The following is a 25136-nucleotide window of genomic DNA, read 5'->3' on the forward strand; positions in this document are numbered from 1 at the left end:
GTGTTTTCATTAAAATGATGGAAATGTAAATTTAAAAGGAATTTATTCTATAAAAGCGGTCCCTTGGATTTCACACACTACCTAAAAATCCTTTATTCTCTGAATCCATACACTCTTTATTTGCATGTTAAGCAAACTGTATATTATGATGGATGCCATGATAAAATTTAATTCTACCTTTGAGAGTCTAACTTGATCTTACCTTGCCTTTAGGCAAACTAGTTTGACAGTAAGAGAAGAAATTTTGAATATAAAACTCTTGAATATTTAAAGTATAAAAGGTTCATTTAATACTATTCTAGTTTGAATACAGACATTCATAAAAGAGCAGGACAGAATGCTCCTGAATGGAACACTAGTCAGCAGGTTTTCCATAATATAAATTGAATCCTGCACAAATGCAAACAAGTAACCATGTGCCTTAAATTTGTATTTCAAATAGAAAAATACATACTTAAATTATACACTTATGTCCATCATGCTGTCATGGAAAATAGTCTGGAGAGTCTTAGCTGGGGTTCCTTGAAAACCTCTCAGTAATGTAGAAGACTAAATCTAACTATACCAATGAACTAATTGACGCTACATTATAAAATATTGCAAAGCTGTCTGTAGTGTTCAAAAATGTTGATTATACATTTTATTTGGATATTTTAAAACTGAGAAGGGAAAAATTACTACTGGGACTTAGAGGGGTGAAATTAAACATGATCAGTAATTGGCCTCATGATCTTCCATGCTGGGTTCATTTGATACATGTATTTACCTAATTGACCATGAAATCTTCCACAGAGCCCGTGCTTGGCATGAGCTTTGCCAATTTTAAGCTGACTATGATGAATGGCTTTATCATGCCGCTTGCTTCTCTGCCTTTCTGTAAGAACAAAATACTTTTCAAAATTATTTTTTTCAATATTAGACATTAATTTTTAAATAGACAAGATTACTTTTTATAAGTCAAAAGCCTTTAATTATAAGCAAACTAGCTAACCTAAAGATATTTTTCACATTTCATATTTTTCTTTAATTTCAGTTTTATTTAATATCACCTTCTAATTACTCTGTAGCAAAAACATAAATAAAAAGAAAGGAAGAAAGAAAAAAAAGAAAGAAGGGAGGAAAAGGTATGCCTTTTGTTCAATCAAAACAGTCTGCAAAATCTCTCCACAGGAGAGCAGTCTACATAACAAGAGGTTATGATAATGTCAATTAAAAAATAAAAATATTCACTATAATCTTAAGTCTGGACTAGCCCAGGAGATATCATATGAAGGAAGTATCCCCCAGGCCTTCACAGCTTCTAGGAGGGTAGCATTAAGCAGCATGATTTCATCACAGCTCATATGGTAGGCACCCAATAACGTTTTGTAGAATCAGTATTTGGTTTTGGTTTTATGAGTATGCTTCAAAACAGGTTAAAACAGATTTCCTTACAATGGAAAAACCCACATTAAAACAAACCAACAAAAACATATTCAAGTCAAATTTACTGTACTACCTAACATGTACATTTCTTTTGGGGTGGTGATATAGGGATGTAAGAAATCAGAGACACCACACCAACACTGTAGCATGCCAACTGTTTCAAGTTTAGCTAATGCTATGATGTGATGATGTATACTAAACCTTAAGTTTATAAAACTGTCTTTATGGCAGATTAATTCTTGAATTACACAATGGAGAGCTGAGGAAACCTGCTATCAGCTTTTTACTACTTCATCTGAAACAGAAATGACACATACGGAGCAGTAGAGCCTTAGAATGCACATGCATTTCATGTTCTATATTCTTCAACCTGGTTTGAATTTGTCATGTTTTTGAGCACCACAAAGAAGTTTCTACTGCTTGTGTCAAATTAGTAGCATTGTTAGAATCTAGTTAGTTTTCTTGATCCAGGTACTTGATCACAGGCTCTCTTGCTTTTCTGGAACCTTGGTAGTCTACTCCAATTCTTTGCAAAAGAAGATTTATGAAACACCTACTATGTATAAAGTCCCTGGCTAGCCAAAACAAAGATGAGTAATAGGGAGCAATCAGATATATGCCAAACTGAGCCATTTCTGAAGGTTCACAATGTTCACTTGTAAATGGATCTTTAATCCAGTGTAGTCGATCTTGAATCAATTTCTTTTGTAATTTGTAATCAGCCTTGAAAATAGAGCCTGAGTAAAAGTTAATGTGAAAAAGCTTTATTGAAGTATACAATCTCAGAGCAGTAAGACTGAGGAGAAAAGAAAAATGAGATGGGAAGAAGGGAAAACAAGTGCAATATGGTGCATTCCAGAGCTGGCCACAACTTCACAAGGAAATGGAGCCAATTGCTCAGTCATATGGGACAGGGAATAGCACATCATTTCACAAGATGATAGAATCACCCATTCTCTCATCACTTTCTAGGAAAGGAAGTGGAAGGAATGAGTCTACTGGCTCCTTCAGTGTCCTGTCTCTCACTGGCCCCATTTCACTCCGTAGGGCTCTCCTTTCCTCTGAACTTTTGAGTTGCATGTCCTCCCCCTTCAGGGCAGCTGCTAGGGAAGCTAGATTTGCTAGCATGGGGTGTAGTGCTTCTTCTAAACCCAGAATTGTAGGGGAAGGCCAGAGCCTCCTGATGGGGCCTGGGCACTGGTGCTCCTGGAGCTCTCACTTTGACAGGCTCAGTGGAGGTTGTGACACAACCCACTCTCATCTGGAGGGAGTCTGTGAGAGTGGACAGTTACTATAGGAGATGTGAAGATAGCAACAGGGACTGGGGCTCCCCTTTAACTAGTGGCAAAATTCCTGGGTGACAAGTAGGGCCATCAAATTTGAGGAAGCATATAATTGGCTGTGGTCCAAAATGCATCATTACCAAGTTTAACTACAATAGCTCCACTAATCTTCTTGCTCTCAACCAATCCAAATTCTTTCCATCTTTCCTAATTTCAGAACCCTTAACTTGACCATTAAGTGCTACTTGGCCCCTCCCCTGCCTGCCTCTCCCCATTGTCACTGTGGGTCTGTTTTCTGCATTCCAGATCCCGCTGCCTTTTCCTCCTCCAACACGTTCCCAACTCAGAGCCTTTGCTGTTCCCTTGGCCTGCAATGTTCTCTCTTCCTCAGTCCTGAGCCTCTGGCTACATAGTTTAAACCTCCCTGTCCTATTCTGTAAGACCCTGTCTTCAGAGGCCAGTTGACCAGATAGTTAATGAAGCTTAAGTTTCAGGGCATTTACTTGCATGGGCCACTTGCAAGTCCCTGTACCTAACTCTGTGTTTACAATGTTTGGTTATTGTTTTTTCCTTAAAGAGGGTTTTCCAAATTATTTAAGCATTAGGCTCCCCAAAATCTGGATCTACCTCTGTCTGTGTTTTTCCTCTGTAGCATATAATAAAGTGGTGATTAACAGTTGTGTCATTGGCCACTACTAATAGTTCCTCTGTCCTGCTTGTTAGAAAGCAAGTTCCTTGGGGCTCGAGACCCTTGCATGGTTCACTGCTTAATCCTCAATTCCAAGCACAAGGCTTTCTCTACCAGCAGATATTTGTTGAATGAAGTAAAAAAGAAGTATACAGTTCGAGTATTGCCATGTGACAAACAAAAAGGAAGCCATTACAGAATAAATGGGAAGAATGGTATTTTATTTGGCACCCATGAACTTGAAGTGTTTAAAATCCAGTGATGATGATTTTAAGTCAGGTACCTGATGAGAGATTGCCAAGGTTCTGACCACCTTTGGTAGGAAGAGACAAGGAAGGTCCAGCAGAAAGGCACAGGCATTAAAACCAAGTGACCACACTATTCCTGGCGGGGCCAAAATAAAACACTAAAACACTAACAAGCCAGCTTCCTATCAGTTTCTTTACCTGAATCTGGACAGCAATATGTCATGAATTAAATAGCTGTGAGAGTTAGAAATCCCAAATAGTTTGAGGTAAAAATCAAACAGAGGCACATTACAGAGATATGTAGGACCAGTTGGATGTTAAGTCTCTGAACAGGGACAGTAACAGGACAGAATGGAATCACAGGAGATAGACACGCAGCTGGAGATGAGAGATAGTAACTGACTTTACATCCAGTGGGGCCCAAGCCAAGAGTGTTTTACCTGTCCCAGGTCTATCTCAGAGAGGTTTAAGATCCCAGAGAACTTTAACTCCAGTTTTGGATAGTTGAGACTAGAGGATAGCATTGCTACTTGGAAAGTCAACATCTGACCCCATGTATTCATTTAACAGAAGAAGTTAAGAGGGAATCCAATAATTGTGCCTTTCATGCCCCAGTACAGTACACTGTTCTCACCCTACTTGAGCTCTGATGTCCTTTGCCAGCCCCTATCACCCACGGACGTCTTCCCTTCCCACTTGGACCGTGATATACCGCACCATGCCACTGGCCATGTAGACATCCTTCTGGCTCTGCTCCGCTTAGGCTGTGACATCCCACACTGGGCCCTCATGGCTCCTCCTCAAATGCTCGTGCTCACCTGTCTTGCCCTGCCTGACCAATGACTTTAGAGCTGTATTGATCAGGAAGGTAAGGGAAAGAAAGGAAGAGGTAAGGAAAGAAGGAGAAGAGAGGAGAAATGCTTTGTGCATGATTTCATTGTATATGTTGCACAAGAGTTTGTGGTTTTGCCACCTTAGTTTCTCTGGGTGTTTTTATAAAGTGGTTCAGAGAATTTTAAAAACTATGCCACTGTCATATTCCAAGAATTTCTCAGGATAGTTTTCCTTTCCCTCCTGAGGTATAGACAATGTAGGACCAGGTGAGTTATCTTAAATCATTTTCATATCAAGGCAGAGGAAGGACAAGTCAGAGGTCTATTTGGATGGATAGATAAGTATTTAGATAGATAGATGATTGATAGGTAGATAGATAAAGTATTTAGATAGATAGTATACACCTTTATAGTATTTACTACATTCCAGAAGTCATTTACTTTTATTTTTTATCACTCCTCTTTAAAGTCTTATATATGTTAAAGCTCTTATTTTTCTTTTCTGTTTACTTAAAACTGTAAAAAATAAACTTCCTTTTTTGGCACCTTTCATTTCCTGTGTTAGCCTTGGAAACATTTAAAAATACATCTCCCTAGAACTCTTCTGTGCAAATATCAAATTTATTTATACCTTACAACAACAACTCTGTGACTTAGTTCCACTTTTAAAATATATTTTTATTTTTAATTTTTAATATTTTTTGGAGTTCTAGCTTATCTCTGACTTGATGTTTTCCTTTTTTTTTCTTTTTTTGAGGAAACTAAGGCCAAAAGTAGTGAAATAATGTGTTCAAGTTCACACAGCTAGGATGGAGTAAAAGTGGGATTCAAACCTATAGTTTGGCTCAGAGTCCACACCATATATATATATATATATTATATATATATACACACACACACACACACACACAAACTCTCTCTCTCTACTGTGTATAGATGGATGATAAATAGATAATGTAGGAAATTAGTAACAGTGTATTTCCTATGTCACTGCCATCACTAGGATATTTCATTTTACAACCATTTAGGTGAGGTGGAATAAACTCTGGGTAAGTGACTAAACTAAAAAGCTTGTGACTAACAAGAATCAGAATGCATGCCCAATTTCAGTTAATTTAACATTTCATGCTAATTCAGCAATTAAGGCTTTTTGAATGGTTAGAGTTGCTTGGAAATGGAATTAACTGCCTTTTAAGGTGGTGTGCATCCTGAGACAGGAATTTTCAAGCAGAGGCCACATGAATGTTCCTGTTCTCATGGTGTCACCTTGAACAGCATTGTCTGTTTTTGAGGCTTGGATACACATTTCAAAGGCCTTGCCAGGTGTGTTTGGTGAGTGGGCATTTGTATATGTGTATAATGTTGGGGAAATTATAATAATTAGTCAGTGAAAAAATTTTATATTGAACAGGTGATTTTAAAATATTTTAATTTTTACTTCAAGCTTGGAAGCTGTAAGGATATTGAGCTGTTATGTTTTTCGTAACACACTATGACAACTCCAGCCATAAAATAAGTGATTTGTAGTAAATTATAATAGTGGGTATAAATGCAGGTCCTGGACTCAAAATGCTTGAGTTCAAGACCCTACTATCAGCTATAAGCTGTGGGATGTTGGATAAATCACTTGAACTCTTTATGTCTCAGTTTTATCAATTGTAAAGTAGAAATGATGATAATGATGATATATCCTACCTCTTAGAGTTGCTGTGAGGATAAAGTAAGATAAAACATACAAAGGACATAGTAAAGTATCTGGCATATTGTAAATGCTCAATTAATGTAAGCTATTATTGTGTAATATGGTAGCTAGGTGTAAGTTTGAAATGAAATATGCATAATGTAAATATGTATAAAATTATTATGCAAAGCCTTATTTAATCCAAAATGATGTTGAATTGATTTGCTGTTAATTGCTGCATTTCAGTTAAATAGAGAAGTCTAAAGGAAATATTTGAAGTAACCAGGAAATAATAAGAAACATGTTATAAGTGTATACTTGCACTATACAATCTTTTCACTAAGCTGGTAATTACCGCATGACATGGTTTTGAGACAGGTCATATTATCCACAGTTGACACTTGAGCAGGTGGAGACAAAGAAGATTGACTGACTTGTCCAAATCATCCCCAATTCCTTAGCTACAGGCGTAAGATTAGAACTCAGGGTTCAGCAGGCTGTGCTCATCCATGCTCACTACCAAACCATCAAGGAAAGAGTAGCATGGTTTTCAGCAATTCTCAAATAACATGAAGACCTTTAAAATCGGATTAGGAAAGCAAAACCATAATGAAACCATGTTAAAAACAGGCTCAATTATCAAATGGACTTTAACAAATGTGAAGAAGAAAAAGCAGACTCACTAATGAATAAAGATAGGCAAGACTATCAACCGATTAATGACTAGCTGGAGTTCTTAAATTTGTTGAGGTCCTACTTAAAATTCACAAAGCAGGAAAAAATAGGCTAAAATCTTAAACAATTAGGAAGGAAAGAGAAAGAAGAAACAACTGTTGCCCTAAAGAAAGGTCTGGTGTACTTAGAAAGTAGTGAACTATTTTTTAAGCCTTTGCATGTGATAAACCTGTTAAAATACTCTTGTAACCAATTCAAGCTTCTAGTTGGCCTTACCGAAAAATAAACTGCAGCACTGGAAAAATTATAGAAGTTAGGTAAAAGAATATAAAATTTGAATCAGCTAGTTTATTCCTCCATCTCTAAAATTACTGTAATAACTTTTTTTTTTTTTTTTTTTTTTGGAACTGGAGTCTCGCTGTGTCACCCAGGCTGGAGTGCAGTGGCATGGTCTCAGCTCACTGCCACCTCCGCCTCCCAGGTTCAAGCGATTCTCCTGCCTCAGCTTCCCAAGTAGCTGGGATTACAGGCACAGGCCGCCACACCCAGCTAATCTTTTGTATTTTGGTAGAGATGGGGTTTCACTGTGTTGCCTGGCTGGTCTTGAAATCCTAAGCTCAGGCAATCCTCCCACTGTGCTAGGATTACAGTTGTGAGCCACTGCACCCGGCCACTATAATAACTTTTTTTTTTTTTTTTTTTTTTTTTTTTTTCTGAGACGGAGTCTTGCTCTGTCCCAGGCTGGAGTGCAGTGGTGCGATCTCGGCTTACTGCAAGCTGCGCCTCCCGGGTTCACGCCATTCTCCTGCCTCAGCCTCCTGAGTAGCTGGGACTACAGGCGCCCACCACCATGCCCGGCTAATTTTTGTATTTTTAGTAGAGATGGAGTTTCACTGTGTTAGCCAGGATGATCTCGATCTCCTGACCTCATGATCCGCCTGCCTCGGCCTCCCAAAGTGCTGGGATTACAGGCGTGAGCCACTGTGCCCGGCCTATAATAACTTTTAAAAGTGTTTTGTTTATTCTTCATGTTCTTTACAGAAGACTTCCCACGAATTCTAAGATTCTCAAAGTATTCCAAGAATACTTAGAATGAATTATGTTGTTCATTTATACAAGATCTATTTGTATACCAAGGAATTAATGATTTAAATAAGAAGGCTTCCTATTAAGTAATTAAGACAAAACTATCAATACTTCCTATTTCTTAGACAAACTGTTTTTAAGTATGATAATGTTGATTTTCTGTTAAAAACATTTTACATTTTGCTTATTCATTCTAGCTAGCCTACTACATTTTTGTTTGTATGCCTAATCCCAGCGTCAGTTATCCATAATTAGTAAGATTTGTGTCCATAAAAATAGAAGCTATTTAGGAAGGAATAAATGTGATGTCAAACAGATCTGAGTTACAATCTCTACTGTGTCACCTAATAACTAAGCTTGTCATTTAACCTCCCTATGCTTCAGTTCACATGCCTGTAAACTTGGTAGCATAATAATACAAAGATTATGAGAATTAGAGGTAACAAATATAAAACATATAGAGCAGTGAGTGGCCCCTTATGAGCACTCAGTAAATATTTGGTGTGTGATTGTTGTTGTGGTGGTGGTTGTTATATAGACCTTAATTTGAGAGAGAGAGACTATACCTCACAAGATAGCTGTGATGCAGAAAACAGAATAGTTAACACTTGACAAATGTGACTTGTGTTATCAACGGTGAAAGCCTATTGGTATATAAATAAAGCTTTGCCTTTTCTTTCATTTTCCTTTCTTGTTTAAAGGATTCTGGAGCAGATGCCCTGGAGTTAAATTTATCATGTCCACATGGCATGGGAGAAAGAGGAATGGGCCTGGCCTGTGGGCAGGTAAGGACCTTGACAGCTGCCACTAAGTATGTCAGTGTGACATAACAGGCCCCTGTATGGATAGTTACTATACCTTAGGCAAGGAGATGCATGGATCAGACGACTGGCTAGAGACTTCCAGGTCTGCATTGTTTAAATATTTAGTGTTTAAAAAGTGGAAAATGAGGGAAGCTGAAATTATAGCAACTGTTTAGTTTTATTGAGGAAAATATCACATTATGTGCTTGACAGGAAGTAATATCATAACAAATAGTTTTTAAAAGCGCTGAAGCAGAATTAGCTGATTTCAAATGCAGTGTTCTTTATTCATTCCTGATGCCGATCCAGTTTCCCTGGAGCAATATACTGTACAAAATGCATTGTTCGTAGTGATTTTGTAGTAAATGGGGCACGGCACAAATTGCATTTTACATTTTTTAGCATATGATCATTATTCACTAACTGTGTTTGGGGAGTTGCAAAAAGACTTTGATGCTATTTTTATTTTTGGATACAATAAATGGAACCTTCATACTAAAATACTTTCAAAAGCCTAATGAACAAAATGTGAAATAATATGTTAATATATAGAAAACACTGCATCTTTAAGTAACTAGTTAAATGTTGGATGTTAAGGAGCACTGTAAAAACTTAATGCTAAAAAGGTGAGTATTTTGCATCTTATAATTTACCTTTTAAGCCCAGAAGGAAATGGTGTGAATTAAATAATGTGAAATGTAGTAATTTCTGACGGATTGTCTAGTCCTGGAAAGTTTATTTTATCTCCATGTCTGGCACAGGGCCTTGTACTTAGTAGGTCCCCAGCTTTTTTTTTTTTTCTCTCAAGTCATCAAATTGATTTGAATTAAACTCAGAGGCCCTTAATTTGGGAGGGCAAACATTTCTGCTTATTCAAATGAACATAGATTGCTATATTTGTATTAGCATTCAGGAAGAATTTTAAAATACTTTGTAAATATTTAACATGCAGAATAGATTTGTGACTTAAGGAGAAACCATTTTTGTGTAACAACAAGGAGGGTCTAGTCAAATATTCTTCAAGTGTATTCTCTGTTCCACTCACAACAGGTTGCCCAGAAGATCAGTAACTATGATATATGATAACAGAACCAAGACTCAGAACTATCTAGTATAGGGAAAACATGACATCGAATCGTGACTTTTATGAGTCACATGATTAGATATTAGCATTTAAGTAATGTGATTAAAATGAGAAGGATTCCTTAAAGGATACCTGGAATGGGGGCTGAGTTAGTATTCTTTTCCCATCTCAAGTCAAGATTGTCCCTCCACTCGTTTCACAGTCTCTGAATCTCAGAACCGAAGTATTTTTTAGCTACGTGGATAGAAACAGCTATGGAGGTTTTAAATCTATTGATTGCTTTGTTAGGGGAGAGTGCAATTCAGTATTTCTCTCTTACCACAAATACGACAATTATTTTGAAAATGTTGCCCTAGTCCCACCTGAGTTTATTTTTTGGAGTAGGCTTTTGCTATATGAGCACATCTGAATTTACTCAGCCATTAAGTGTCTTAGGTGCATCCTTTCTAGAGAGTTATTTAGGCACATAAAGTTTTGCACAGCCTTTGGCTGAATGAGAATGCCAAATGCTAAAACTTTGCAATCAGAGATATCATTAAGCTTTCTAAAAACTCTTGGAAAACACATGTTCCAAAAACCATGATATCTTGGCTGAAAAAAATTTAGGAACATTTCCATTTCACTTATTAGTTATAATCTCTACAACTGAAACCAATTCTTCATATCAGCCAAGTTTAGAAATTTTCTTTTGAATGATATTCTCTTGTAAATTATATAATTGAAGAATAAAGCTAATTTAATCATTTTTGTTCCAACATATTTTAAATGATTTCTCTGCCTGAGGACACATGAATGTTCCATATTTTAAATAAAGGGAAGGCAGAATATTAGTGCATTTTAAAAAATGCTTTTCTGTGACTCTGACTTTCTGAAGTGAGCACAAACACACTTGGGCTTATTTGCCTTTTCCTCTAGTTCCTTTTACCCCTTCTCTGCCTCCTGTTCGCATTGCTTCTCCCTTTACCTCCCTAAGTTCCAAAGTCTTGAACACTTGCCAATTGGTGGGGTGGAGAATTTATACTCAGTGTTGGAGGACTGAAGAGTCATTCTAGTCCCTCTTCCCCATTGCTGTGTGATCTTGCATTTCATCTGTTGAAAACTTACTATGTGCTAAGCACAGAGCTGCATGCATGGTCAGAGCCTGATTAATATTTGCTTCACGAATTAGACATGCTGTTGGTTCCATGGCTAAAATATTTATCTGCCAGAGATACTTTCTTGTTCAGTACACATTCCTCTCTAAATACTTGATTTTTTTCTCCTTTATCTCAAATATTTTCTCACAAATATTTAATGAGTGAAAAATGCTGCCTTTGTACCTAAGTAATTTGCCTGTGTGTAATCAACATTATATAGATGTAACACTGATATATATACATATATATAAGCTTATATATACACATCTATATAAAATAAGTGATTAAAAATCATGAAATTTATGAAGAGGGAAGGCCGTAATCCATACTCTGCAACATTATGGGTTCCATATTTATTTATGAAATTTATGGAAACAGAATCTCAAGCTGACCTTGGGAAATTGCATTGTGTATTCCTGCAAAACAAAGCTTCATATCAAATCTTAAAACACCTCAGCATTGCTAAGTGTTTAAAAGTAGTCTCACGTATTCATTCCATCAGCCATCTGTGTCACCTTTATCAAGCCACTTGCTCTCCTGAAGGATAAGTGTCCATCTCTAAAATATGGGATTTGAACTAAATGATCTTTAAATCTCCTTTAAGCTTTAATTTTCTGTTAATGTTAACATTAAAAATAGCAGGCTACTGTTATTTGTAAACTAACTTTAAAGAGCATTGTTAAAACAAAAACAAAGAAATAAACAAGTGCATATTGTGTTGCTCTTTTTAAAAAAAGTTTTGCTTTAAGTTCTGAGATACATGAGCTGAACGTGCAGGTTTGTTACATAGGTATATATGTCCCATGGTGGTTTGCTGTACCTATCAACCCATCATCTAGGTTTTAAGCCCTGCATGCGTTAGGTATTTGTCCTAATGCTCTCAGCCCTCTGACCCCCCAACCCCATCAGGCCCCGGTGTGTGATGATGTTTCCCTCCCTGTGTCCATGTGTTCTCGTTGTTCAACTCCCATTTATGAGTGAGAAAGTGGTGTTTTGTTTTCTGTTCCTATGTTAGTTTGCTGAGAATGATGGCTTCCAGCTTCATCCATGTCCCTGAAAAGCACATAAACTCAATTTTTTATGGCTGCATAGTATTCCATGGTGTATATTGTGGAAGACAGTGTGGTGATTCCTCAAGGATCTAGAACCAGAAATACCATTTGACCCAGCAATCCTATTACTGGGTATATACCCAAAGGATTATAAATCATTTTACTATAAAGACACATGCACACACATGTTTATTGCAGCACTATTTACATAGCGAAGACTTGGAACCAACCCAAATGCCCATCAATGATAGAGTGGATAAAGAAAATATGTTGCTGTTTTTAAAAACACTAACATTTCTATAGCCCGCATTAAGGCAGTATTTTACTTAAGTGATTCTTGTTTTTACTAATGCTTACCCTAACTAATGCTGCTCGCTTTTTGATATATTTTACTTTGACGAATGAGAATCTAAGCAGCAGTTGCTCAAAAAGGCTATGATTGGTTAAGTGGACATCTTGTACTTAAAGTGGCTAGAATAGAACCCTTGGTCTTTTATACTAGAGGCTGCGCTTCCATTTTAGTTAACGGTGTCAATAACCCTGATGCTTAAGCAAAGGTGAAAATATCATTCGGTTTTGGTTGCATTCATTCCAAAGAATCAAAGTTGTATTACAGCATGAAAAATAAAATATGACTCTTCTTTCATTCCCTCCCAACAACCCTCTGAAGCCGGTTGAGTTTTTATTCCATTTTTCACAAAGCAGAGGCCCTTGAGTTTCCCAGGTCAAAGATTTGGTCAGTGGCTTCTAGACCTGCACTTTGATTTGATATTAGCCTGAATAAAGGGAAGTTGTCTAGAACAGTTCCTAATAAGTAGGTATTGCAATATCAATGTTAAGTATCAGTATTGTTAACTGAAAATTAAGTGCAGGATTACATAGGTTCTAAAGTTGTTTTTATAATTCTATTTCATTTATCTAAATATATGAAACTACAAGCAAACCTGAATCCACTACTTAGGTTCTGTCTCCTGCGACTAAAGGTGCTTCTCTGGTGTATTAGCATCCAAATTTAAAGTTGTCTACATGCAATTTATATAATTCCATTTTCTGTAACAGCATATTACTTAATAGATTTAATTGTTTTATAACCAATTCTATAAAATTCAGCCAAAATGACACCTTTTTGAGGTCTTCCCCTTTTCCTACATGCTACATGTTCTTACCACATTGACTACTAACCCTCTTTTAGCCTACTAAAATTATATTACATATTTTACTTCCATCCTGCAGAACCTTCTTACCCAGTTCAGGCTAGTACTGAATAGACCTCGAGTAGGCCTTTGTATTGTTGTGGTTGTTGTGTTTTTAAAATTATTGCCAACAATAGGTGGCAAAAAAATCCTATTATTTCTGTTAAAATAATGACAAGATATGGCCTTCCCTGGCCTGCATTGTCATGCAACAATAACAAGGTAGACCTTAACTAGGCTCCTCTGACACTGTTTCTGGTACATGTGAATAGTAGCAAACATTTGACTAAGAATATGTGCTCATTCTCAAACATGAATTTGACCAGTGTATATCTTTCTGATTCACCTTTTAATATCAAGACCAACCTTCCCCAGGAGTTCTACTGAACCTCTGAGTTCCTGACATTGTTGTCTTTGGGCTGCCTTCTTTGGCCAGCAGTACCTTCAATTCTTAGACCTTCCATCAGCTATCAAAAGAAAAATAGTTGCCCAGGAGCTGTAAATGGAGTGAGATATGTGGTAAGAGGCCTTGCCTTCCATATGGCAATAAAGAAGAGCAAGACGCAGCATGCTCCACAGGACTTCTCAATGCTAGTCATATAATCCTCTTGGAATGATTTTCTTTTTCCTGCCATCAGAAAACCTAAAGCTGCTTACTTCTTTTCCTTCAGTTGATGACGGGGCATAGTAAAGCACAGAATTTTGTGACTGAGAAGAACCTTAAAGATTTTCCAATTCATCTCCCTTATATACAGGATAGGAATTAAGGACCAGAAAAGTGCCTAATCTGCCTTAGCCTAAGGTAACCAAGTAGCAAGTCCCACAGCTTTAGTGCCTTTGTTACTGACCCCTGTCTAGTGCTCTGTCTAGTATTCCCAACTGTATTATTTTGGTGTATCAAAGTTTCTGGTCAAGCAGGAAAAGTCAATGCATTGCCCTGGCTACTCCCTACTATACCTTTTTGCATACAATTATTATTCCTTCTGCTTGGAATTTATACCTTCTCAGCTGGAATTATCCAAATGGAAATCACCTCTCTAATTCTATTTCAAATGACATTCTAATTCATGAGCTGGGTGTATATTATCAGTCAATCAAACTTTCCGTGAGGAAGGAAGAAGAATATATGTGAAAGGGTTTAAAGATAGAAACCCAGTGCATACTCACATTTGAATCTGTAGTGACCTAGAGCTTGAATCACTGTCAAAGAATTTGATTTCTTTACCTAACAGTTCCAAGAGACTACAAAGATGTTATTTCCCTAGCCCTCGATGGATTCCAATTGTTCAGTGGTTTGAGTGCCTTCATTGTAGGTATGATTGCTAAAGAGTGAACAACTATTTAGTGTACACTCATTTAGTAATGATTTCTTTGGATAGAAAGTTCAAAAATGATAGTATAATCAGAGAGAAGACTGCCGTAGCTTTACAGGCAAATAAGGACCTGAACAAAGATGACAGTACCACTGCTATCATCTGTTATATCTTGCCACCTCACAGTCCCCTTCCTGCGTTTAATCATATTGTTCAATTCTATGCATAGAATTTTTAAATATTAGAATGTTCAACTCAAACAGTCCAAACATTAGTTTTGTCATCAGGGAGATGTATGAAGTCCTGCTTTCATGACGATTTAGCTAAGCAAGAATAAAAGGTTTAAAAGTGGTAAACCTTAAAATTGATTTTTAAAGATTGTTACTCCAAATACCACCCAGAGCAATACTTTGATAATTCTTTCACGATCTGTTCTATGTTCAAACTTAATTTGCACAAAACTGTATGCTTTTTATAAAAAAAAAAGAGAGAGGCTTTGTTTCTGTTTCAACATGCCAGCATTTTTTCATTAGACATTAACCACAGATTATTACTCTTACCCCTGCCAGAAAGCAGACGTCTGTCATCAGGAAGAGAATCCAAACCAAGTGTGAGGACCACAGTGCCCCAGATGTGCTAGAATTTCCCCTGGGAAATAAAGTCTTCCTTCAGCAGCTGGCTTAGCAGACCCTCTATCTCATATGCAATGCAGTGTCCAGGGAGCAATGACCACAGCCCTGCTTGGATCAGACCCCCATAGATGTCTGTGGAGGAGACAATATGAAGACACTCTTTTAAAACCAAAACAGCTGAAAAGTCATAGTATTTTCCATATTTCCCAGAGTTGAAACACAGGAGTTCAGGAGTATAAGAAATCCCAAAGGTTAGAGAAAAGAATGTGGGAGCCCCAGCACTTGTAAAATACAACAAACTTAAGCCACAGTAGCCTCCCTGGCATCTCATGGAGAATCTAAGGTGAGGATCACTGCTGAGTTCTGTTCGCTTTTTGATACTGATTAGGTATGTGCTCCTGAGACATCTTCTGCAGGTTCTTGATTCTTCTCATTCCTTGTGACTTAAGCCTCTATGAGCTATGTATGTGGAGAATTATCCTGAATGTGATGTTTAGTTATGCCGGAATCAGCATGGACACATGTAGGTTTGGGCTAGAGAGTTGGAACTCCAGGTCTATGATTTGACTTGATAAGTATGGGATAGACTAGGTTGGCCTCAGTGGGATGATCCCCTGAGGCATCACTTTTATGGGTTTGAAAATCATTGCACTGTGAAATAACATAGTTCCGTGAAGAAACATGAGAAATGACTGTGTGGTATAAGCTTCTGCAAAAGTGACTAAAATCTGATGTTAGCCATATTCATTGGATTCATCCTATTTTATTTTCCTCATAGCATTATAATTTTTGAAGTTCTTTAAAATAAATTATCCACTTGTTTATGAGAAAAACTATCTCTAATCAAAAAAAATCTGCTTTATACTATATTGTGTTGCCCAACTTTTTATTTGATTTTAATTCTCAGCCATTTGATAGACGTGGGTGCTTACATAAGTAGATAAACTACAGGAAATCTGTAAGAGACATTTATGTAACTGCCAATATTTTGCCTACAGCTGGTTCTCTATGAGTTTTTCAATTATAGTTATTAATGTTGGTAATGATATAAAAATTTTTGCTGCTTTTAAAAGTTGTAATTTTTTTAGTCGAAAGCAACACCGTTTAAATCTAACTGAATTATCAGTTCTAGGTCAGGAAATATTGTTGTTTTTGTGTAGCCCAACCATTATGTGGCAGTAAAAAACATTACATATAGGCCAGGCATGGTGGCTCATGACTGTATGCCAGCACTTTGGGAGGCTGAGGCAGGAAGATTGCTTGAGCTAAGGAGTTTGAGACCAGCCTGGGCAACATGGTGAAACCCCGTGTCTGCTAAAAACACACACACAAAAATTAGCTGGATGTGGTGGTGTGCACCTGTGTTTCAAGCTACTTGGGGGAATGAGGTGGGAGGATCACTTGAGCCTGAGAGGCGGAGGTTGCGGTGAACTGAGATCACACAACTGCACTCCAGCCTGGGGAATGTTATGGGAAAAACAGCTAACTATGTATTTTTTAACTTACTTGGTTTTTATTGTTCTCATTTGTTTTATTCCAGAAATAAGCTGCAAAAGTATTTTTTTAAGTTTTTTAAAAATCACCCTGAAATATTTGTTCACATCACAGTGAGTTTGAGAAATATAGCAGAATTCTCTATGTATTTGTTGACTATAGCGTAAGGATGAAATAAAAATGTCATAAAGAGAGACAGAGACAGAGGTGAGATGGAGGAGAGGCTATGGTCTTAGTTCATGATTTCATGAAGAGTTCAGGTAATGTAATGTCACAGAAGAATAATAGAGATCGTCAGGGCAGAGTAGAGACAAGGTGGGAAACCAAGATTGCTAAGAAATGAATATTGGCAGCAAAAGGGAGGGTCTAGTTATGTGATCTGACTGGCCTAGAATACTGGAAGAACTGGTGGACAAGACTGAGTCATGTATTAGAAGCCACAAACGACTTGAGAGTAAAGGAGACTGCATATCAGGCTAAAAAGCAATATTGGACCAGAAAACTAGTAAGTACTCAGCGGCTGAGAGTAGAGGCAACAGAGTTCAAGATAAGGCAAGAGAGAAGATAAGGAATAAGACAAATTAAATGACGGTATCAGAGGCACCACCTTCACAAAGACCTTAAAATTAAGGTACTTCTACCGCAGAGAGAAATTTGTACATGCTTCCTGCTGAGGTAGAGTCAGTCTTTTATGGTGCAGTCAGTTTAAGGTTTCCAACTGCGATAGGTGAGCTGTCAGGAAGGAGGCGTATGGATTTGCCTGACTAGAGAAGGAGATAAGGTAAGTCAAGGAAAATAAAGTTATTAAAATTACGGCATTTTACAACTTAGGAGTATTGGCTGAAGCCTGAAGGCTCTGTGCCTTTTGTCATGATCATTGGGGAAGCCATATTCTCTGAGAACTATTACAACCCCCCAGACAAACATGAGGTGGTGCTTATTGATAATCACAGATTTTATACCAACATGAAGTCTCTCTTGACATTATTTATATTGCAGAGATCTTATTGAAAATTTTGTTTTATACCTAACTTTGTTTTTGTTCTCTCACCAAAAGCACTTTAAGTATCAGTATGCTTAATGAATATATGTACTCTACAAAAAAAAAGTTTTGTTTAAGGAAAAATCAATTTAAAGCATGAATTACAATTTTACTCTCTTTGAGATGTCTTAAACATCTTTGACTCTTTCCTCATGTTATTTGTTATTTATTTTTTTCTAGGATTGATTGCTTGAGTTTTTGCCCCTTTCTCCCTATTTGTTGCTACTGGGTCTATTCAGTTTTGAAAATCCTCATAGATAGGTTGCAAATTCCATTAACCTTAGTATGTGTTCATGATTCATCAGAAAAGAACATGCAGCTTTCTTCTCTTATTTGTAAAATGTCTAACCCTCTATTAAGTGAATGGAAAACTTTGTTGCAATTTTCCTTTGCCAACTTTTTTTCTTTCCTTGACCACACCAAAACTGTAAACAGCATGGCAGGCTTGGCACTCCTGTTTTTCCTGTAACTGTGTTTTGGGTAACATGGAAGAAATTGTTATATGAAGGGATAACAGTATCTTTTCTCTTCTAATATCTATATAGATATAGATATAGATATCATGGAATACTAAGCCATAGAAAGAATGAAATAATGCCTTTTGTAGCAACATGGATGGAACTAGAGGTCATTATCATTTTTATATGTATAATTTAAGTTCTAGGGTACATGTGCACAACGTGCAGGTTTGTTACATGGGTATACATGTGCCATGTTGGTTTGCTGCACCCATCATCTCATCATTTACATTAGGTATTTCTCTAATGCTGTCCCTCCCCCTGCTCCCCACCCCATGATAGGCCCTGGGGTGTGATGTTCCCCATCCTGTGTCCAAGTGTTCTCATTGTTAAATTCCCACCTATGAGTGAGAACACACAGTGTTTGGTTTTTTGTCCTTGTGCTAGTTTTCTCAGAATGATGGTTTCCAGCTGTATCCATGATCCTGCAAAGGACATGAACTCATCCTTTTTTTATGGCTACATAGTATCCATGGTGTATATGTGCCACATTTTCTTAATCCAGCCTATCATTGATGGACCTTTGGGCTGCTTCCAAGTTTTTGCTATTGTGAATAGTGCTACAATAAACATATGTGTGCATGTGTCTCTATAGTAGCATGATTTATAATCCTTTTTGTATATACCCAGTAATGGGATCTCTGGGTCAAATGATATTTCTAGTTCTAGATCCTTGACAAGTCGCCACACTGTCTTCCACAATGATTGAACTAGTTTACAGTCCCACCAACAGTATAAAAGCATTCCTATTCCTCCACATCCTCTCCAGCATCTGTTGTTTCCTGACTTTTTAATGATGGGCATTCTAACTGGCATGAGATGGTATCTCATTGTGGTTTTGATTTGCATTTCTCTGATGACCAGTGATGATGAGCATTTTTTCATGTGTCTGTGGCTACATAAGTGTCTTCTTTTGGGAAATGTCTGTTCATATCCTTTGCCCACCTTTTGATGGGGTTGTATGTTTTTTTCTTGTAAATTTGTTTAAGTTCTTGTAGATTCTGGTTATTAGCCCTTTGTCAGATGGGTAGATTGCAAAAATTTTCTCCCATTCTGTAGGTTGTCCGTTCACTCTGATGGTAATTTATTTTGCTGTGCAGAAGCTCTTTAGTTTAATTAGATCCCATTTGTCAATTTTGACTTTTGTTGCCATTGCTTTTGGTGTTTTAGACATGAAGTCCTTTCCCATGCCTGTGTCCTGATTGGTATTGCCTAGGTTTTCTTCTAGGGTTTTTATGGTTTTAGGTTTAACATGTGAGTCTTTAATCCATCTTGAATTAATTTTTGTGTAAGGTGTAAGGAAGGGATCCAGTTTCAGCTTCCTACATATGGCTAGCCAGTTTTCCCAGAACCATTTATTAAATAAGGAATCCTTTCCTCATTTCTTGTTTTTGTCAGGTTTGTCAAAGATCAGATGGTTGTAGTTGTGTGATGTTATTTCTGAGGCTCTGTTCTGTTCCATTGGTCTATATATCTCTTTTGGTACCAGTATCATGCTGTCTTGGTTACTGTAGCCTTGTAATATAGTTTGAAGTCAGGTAGTGTGATGCCTCCAGCTTTGTTCTTTTTGCTTAGGATTGTCTTACCTATGTGGGCTCTTTTTTGGTTCCATATGAACTTTAAAGTAGTTTTTTCCAATTCTGTGAAGAAAGTCATTGATAGCTTGATGGGGATGGCATTGATTCTATGAATTACGTTGGGCAGTATGGCCATTTTCACGATATTGATTCTTCCTATCCCTGAGAATGGAATGTTCTTCCATTTGTTTGTGTCCTCTTTTATTTCATTGAGCGGTGGTTTGTATTTCTCCTTGAAGAGGTCCTTCACATCCCTCGTAAGTTGCATTCCTAGGTATTTTATTCTCTGTAGCAATCGTGAATGGGAGTTCACTCATGATTTGGCTCTCTGTTTGTCTGTTATTGGCGTATTGGAATGCTTGTGATTTTTGCACATTGATTTTGTATCCTGAGACTTTGCTGAAGTTGCTTATCAGCTTAAAGAGATTTTGGGCTGAGACGATGGGGTTTTCTGAATATACAATCATGTCATCTACAAACAGGGACAATTGGACTTCCTCTTTTCCTAATTGAATGCCCTTTATTTCTTTCTCTTGCCTGATGGCCCTGGCCAGAACTTCCAACACTATGTGTAATAGGAGTGGTGAGAGAGGGCATCCCTGTCTTGTGCCAGTTTTCAAAGGGAATGCTTCCAGTTTTTGCCCATTCAGTATGATATTGGCTGTGGGTTTGTCATAAGTAGCTCTTATTATTTTGAGATATGTTCCATCAATACCTAATTTATTGAGAGTTTTTAGCATGAAGGCTGTTCAATTTTGTTGAAGGCCTTTTATGCATCTATTGAGATAATCATATGGTTTTTGTCATTGGTTCTCTTTATGTGATGGATTACATTTATTGATTTGCGTATGTTGAACCAGGCTTGCATGCCAGGGATGAAGTTGACTTGATCGTGGTGGATAAGCTTTTTGATGTGCTGCTGGATTCGCTTTGCCAGTATTTTACTGAGGATTTTTTGCATCTATGTTCATCAGGGTTTTTGGTCTAAAATTCTCTTTTTTTGTTGTGTCTCTGCCAGGCTTTGGTATCAGGATAATGCTGGCCTCATAAGATGAGTTACGGAGGATTCCCTCATTTTCTATTGATTGGAATAGTTTCAGAAGGAATGGTATCAACTCCTCTTTGTACCTCTGGTAGAATTCGGCTGTGAATCTGTCTGGTCCTGGACTTTTTTTGGTTGGTAGGCTATTAATTATTGCCTCAATTTCAGAGCCTGTTATTGGTCTATTCAGAGATTCATCTTCTTCCTGGTTTAGTCTTGAGAGAGTGTATGTGTCCAGGAATTTATACATTTCTTCTAGAATTTCTAGTTTACTTGGTAGAGACGTTTATAGTATTCTCTGATGGTGGTTTGTATTTCTATGGGATCCGTGGTGATATCCCCTTTATCATTTATTATTGCATCTGTTTGATTCTTCTCTCTCTTCTTCTTTATTAGTCTTGCTAGAGTTCTATCAATTTTGTTGATCTTTTCAAAAAGCCAGATCCTGGATTCATTGATTTTTTTAAGGGTATTTTGTGTCTCTATCTCCTTCAGTTCTGCTCTGATCTTAGTTATTTCTTGCCTTCTGATAGCTTTTGAATTTGTTTGCTCTTGCTTCTCTAGTTCTTTTAATTGTGATGTTAGGGTGTCAATTTTAGATCTTTCCTGCTTTCTCTTGTGGGCATTTAATGCTATAAATTTCTCTCTACACACTGCTTTAAATGTGTCCCAGAGATTCTGGTACATTGTGTCTTTGTTCTCATTGGTTTCAAAGAACATCTTTATTTCTGCCTTAATTTCGTTATTTACCCAGTAGTCATTCAGGAGCATGTTGTTCAGTTTCCATGTAGTTGTGCAATTTTGAATGAGTTTCTTAATCCTGAGTTCTAATTTGATTGCACTGTGGTCTGAGAGACAGTTTGTTGTGATTTCTCTTCTTTTCCATTTGCTGAGGAGTGCTTTACTTCCAACTATGTGGTCGATTTTGGAATTAGTGTGATGTGGTGCTGAGAAGAATGTATATTCTGTTGATTTGGGGTGGAGAGTTCTGTAGATGTCTATTAGGTCTGCTTGGTGCAGAGCTGAGTTCAAGTCCTGGATATCCTTGTTAACCTTCTGTCTCATTGATCTGTCTAATATTGACAGTGGACAGTGGGGTGTTAAAATCTCCCATTATTATTATGTGGGAGTCTAAGTTTCTTTGTAGGTCTCTAAGGACTTGCTTTATGAATCTGGGTGCTCCTGTATTGGGTGCATATTTATTTAGGTTAGTTAGCTCTTCTTGTTAAATTGATCCCTTTACCATCACATAATGGTCTCTTTTGATCTTTGTTGGTTTAAAGTCTATTTTATCAGATACTATTATTGCAACCTCTGCTTTTTTTTTTTTTTTTGCTTTCCAGTTGCTTGGTAGATCTTCCTCCATCCCTTTATTTGAGCCTATGTGTGTCTTTGCATGTGAGATGGGTCTCCTGAATACAGCACACTGATGGGTCTTGAATATCCAGTTTGCCAGTCCGTGTCTTTTAATTGGAACATTTAGCCCATTTACATTTAAGGTTAATATTGTTATGTGTGAATTTGATCCTGTCATTATGATGTTAGCTGGTTATTTTGCCTGTTACTTGATGCAGTTTCTTCCTAGCATCGATGGTCTTTACAATTTGGCATATTTTTGCAGTGGCTGGTACTGGTTGTTCCTTTCCATGTTTAGTGCTTCCTTCAGTAGCTCTTGTAAGGCAGGCCTGCTGGTGACAAAATCTCTCAGCATTTGCTTGTCTGTAAACGATTTTATTTCTCCTTCACTTATGAAGCTTAGTTTGGCTGGATATGAAATTCTGGGTTGAAAATTCTTTTCTTTAAGAATGTTGTATATTGGCCCCCACTCTCTTCTGGCTTGTAGAGTTTCTGCTGAGAGATCCACTGTTAGTCTGATAGACTTCCCTTTGTTGGTAACCCGACCTTTCTCTCTGACTGCCCTTAACATTTTTTCCTTCACTTCAACCTTGGTGAATCTGACAATTATGTGTCTTGGAGTTGCTCTTCTCAAGGAGTATCTTTGTAGTGTTCTCTCTATTTCCTGAATTTGAATGTTGGCCTGCCTTGCTAGGTTGGGGAAATTCTCCTGGAAAATATCCTGAAGAGTGTTTTCCAACTTGGTTCCATTCTCCCCATCACTTTCAGGTACACCAATCAAATGTAGATTTGATATTTTCACAGAGTCCCATATTTCTTGGAGGCTTTGTTCGTTTCTTTTCACTTTTTTTTCCTCTAAACTTCTTGCTTTATTTCATTAATTTGATCTTCAATCACTGATACCCTTTCTTCCACTTGATCAAATTGGCTATTGAAGCTTGTGCATGTGTCACGTAGTTCTCATGTCATGGTTTTCAACTCCATCAGATCATTTAAGTTTTTCTCCACACTGTTTATTCTAGTTAGCCATTCATCTAATCTTTTTTCAAGGTTTTAAGCTTCCATGTGATGGGTTCGAACATCCTCCTTTAGCTCAGAGAAGTTTGTTATTACCAACCTTCTGAAGCCTACTTCTGTCAACTTGTCAAAATCATTCTCCATCCAGCTTTTTTCTGTTGCTGCCGAGGAGCTATGATCCTTTGTAGGAGAAGAGGCGCTCTGGTTTTTAGAATTTTCAGCTTTTCTCTTCTGGTTTCTCCCCATCTTTGTGGTTTTATCTACCTTTGGTCTTTAATGTTGGTGACCTACAGATGGGGTTTTGGTGTAGATGTCCTTTTTGTTGATGTTGATGCTATTCCTTTCTGTTTGTTAGTTTTCCTTCTAACAGTCAGGTCCCTCAGCTACAGGTCTGTTGGAGTTTGCTGGAGCTCCACTCCAGACCCTGTTTGCCTGGGTGTCACCAGCGGAGGCTGCAGAACAGCAAATATTGCAGAACAGCAAATATTGCTACCTGATCCTTCCTCTGGAAGCTTCGTCCCAGAGGGGCAGCTGCCTATATGTGGTGTCTGTTGGCCCCTACTGAGAGGTGTCTCCCAGTTAGGCTACACGGGCATCAGGGGCCGACTTGAGGATGCAGCCTGTCCTTTCTCTGAACTCAGACACCATGCTGGGAGAACCACTGCTCTCTTCAGAGCTGTCAGACAGGGATGTTTAAGTCTGCAGAAGTTTCTGCTGCATTTTGTTCAGCTATGCCCTGCCCCCAGAGGTGGAGACCACAGAGGCAGCCAGCCTTGCTGAGCTGTGGTGGGCTCCACCGAGTTCTAGCTTCCCCAGCTGCTATGTTTACCTATTCAAGCCTCAGCAATGGCAGATGTCCGTCCACCTGCCAGGCTGCTGCCTCGTAGGTCGATCTCAGACTGCTGCGCTAGCAGTAAGCAAGGCTCCTTGGGCTTGGAATCCACTGAGCCATGCGCAGGATATAATCTCCTGGTGTGCCATTTGCTAAGACCGTTGGAAAAGCACAGTATTTGGGTGGGAGTGTCCTGGTTTTCCAGGTGCCATCTCTCACGGCATCCCTTGGCTAGGAAAGGGAAATCCCCCAACCCCTTGTGCTTCCCGAGTGAGGTGATGCCCCCACTGCTTCAGCTCATCCTCAATGGGCTGCACCCACTGTCCAACCAGTCCCAATGGGATGAACCGGGTACCTCAGCTGGAAATGCAGAAATCACCCATCTTCTGCATTGATCATGCTGGAAGCTGCAGATTGGAGCTGTTCCTATTCAGCCATCTCAGAATGGAATCCTAGAGGTCATTATCTTAATTGAAATAAATCAGAAACAGAAACATATTCTCACTCATAAGCAGGAGCTAAATAATTTGTACACGTGGACAAAGACAATGGAATAATAGTCACTGGAGACTCAGAAGGGTGGAAGGGTGGAAACGGGTTAAGGTATGATAAACTACTTAATGGGTACAATATGCAGTATTTGGGTGAAGGTTATACAAAAAACTCAGATTTCACCAGTATGCAATATATCCATGTAACAAAACTGCATTTGTATCCTGTAAGTCTATTTTAAAAAGATAGTACTGGAAGTCCTTACCAGACCAATCAAGCAAGAGCCTTACCAAACCAATCAAGCAAGAGAAAGAAATTAAATGCATGCAAATAGGAAAAGAAGAAGTCAAATTGTTGCTGTTTACTAACATGATCTTATATGTAGAAAATACTAAGGATTCCACCAAAAAAAAAAAACACTGTTAGAACTAATAAATTAACACAGCACAGTTGCAGCATACAAAATCAATAAACAAAAATCAATGATGTTTCTGTACATTAACAATGAACTATATGAAAAAGAAATCAAAAGGAATCCATTTAACCAAGGAGGTGAGAAACTTACCCATATACTAAAAACTGTAAAACATGATGAAAGCAATTGAAAAAGATACAAAAACAAATATATCTTGTG

At 37.8% G+C, this 25136-nt stretch overlaps 1 protein-coding gene across 9 annotated transcripts in view; it reads left to right on the forward strand.

Annotated features, from left to right (window-relative positions):
• The window catches only part of DPYD (dihydropyrimidine dehydrogenase), an 841255-nt gene that overhangs the window by 540608 nt on the left and 275511 nt on the right, over positions 1 to 25136 (forward strand). For all 9 annotated transcript variants that reach the window (XM_513583.8, XM_009425982.5, XM_016922998.3 and 6 more), the window contains one exon: positions 8621 to 8704. In XM_513583.8, the coding sequence (XP_513583.3) occupies positions 8621 to 8704 (84 nt within the window). The remainder of the gene's footprint in view (positions 1 to 8620; positions 8705 to 25136) is intronic.

The sequence above is a fragment of the Pan troglodytes genome, chromosome 1, assembly GCF_028858775.2.
Source record: "Pan troglodytes isolate AG18354 chromosome 1, NHGRI_mPanTro3-v2.0_pri, whole genome shotgun sequence".
In the NCBI taxonomy this organism is placed as follows: Eukaryota; Metazoa; Chordata; class Mammalia; order Primates; family Hominidae; genus Pan; species Pan troglodytes.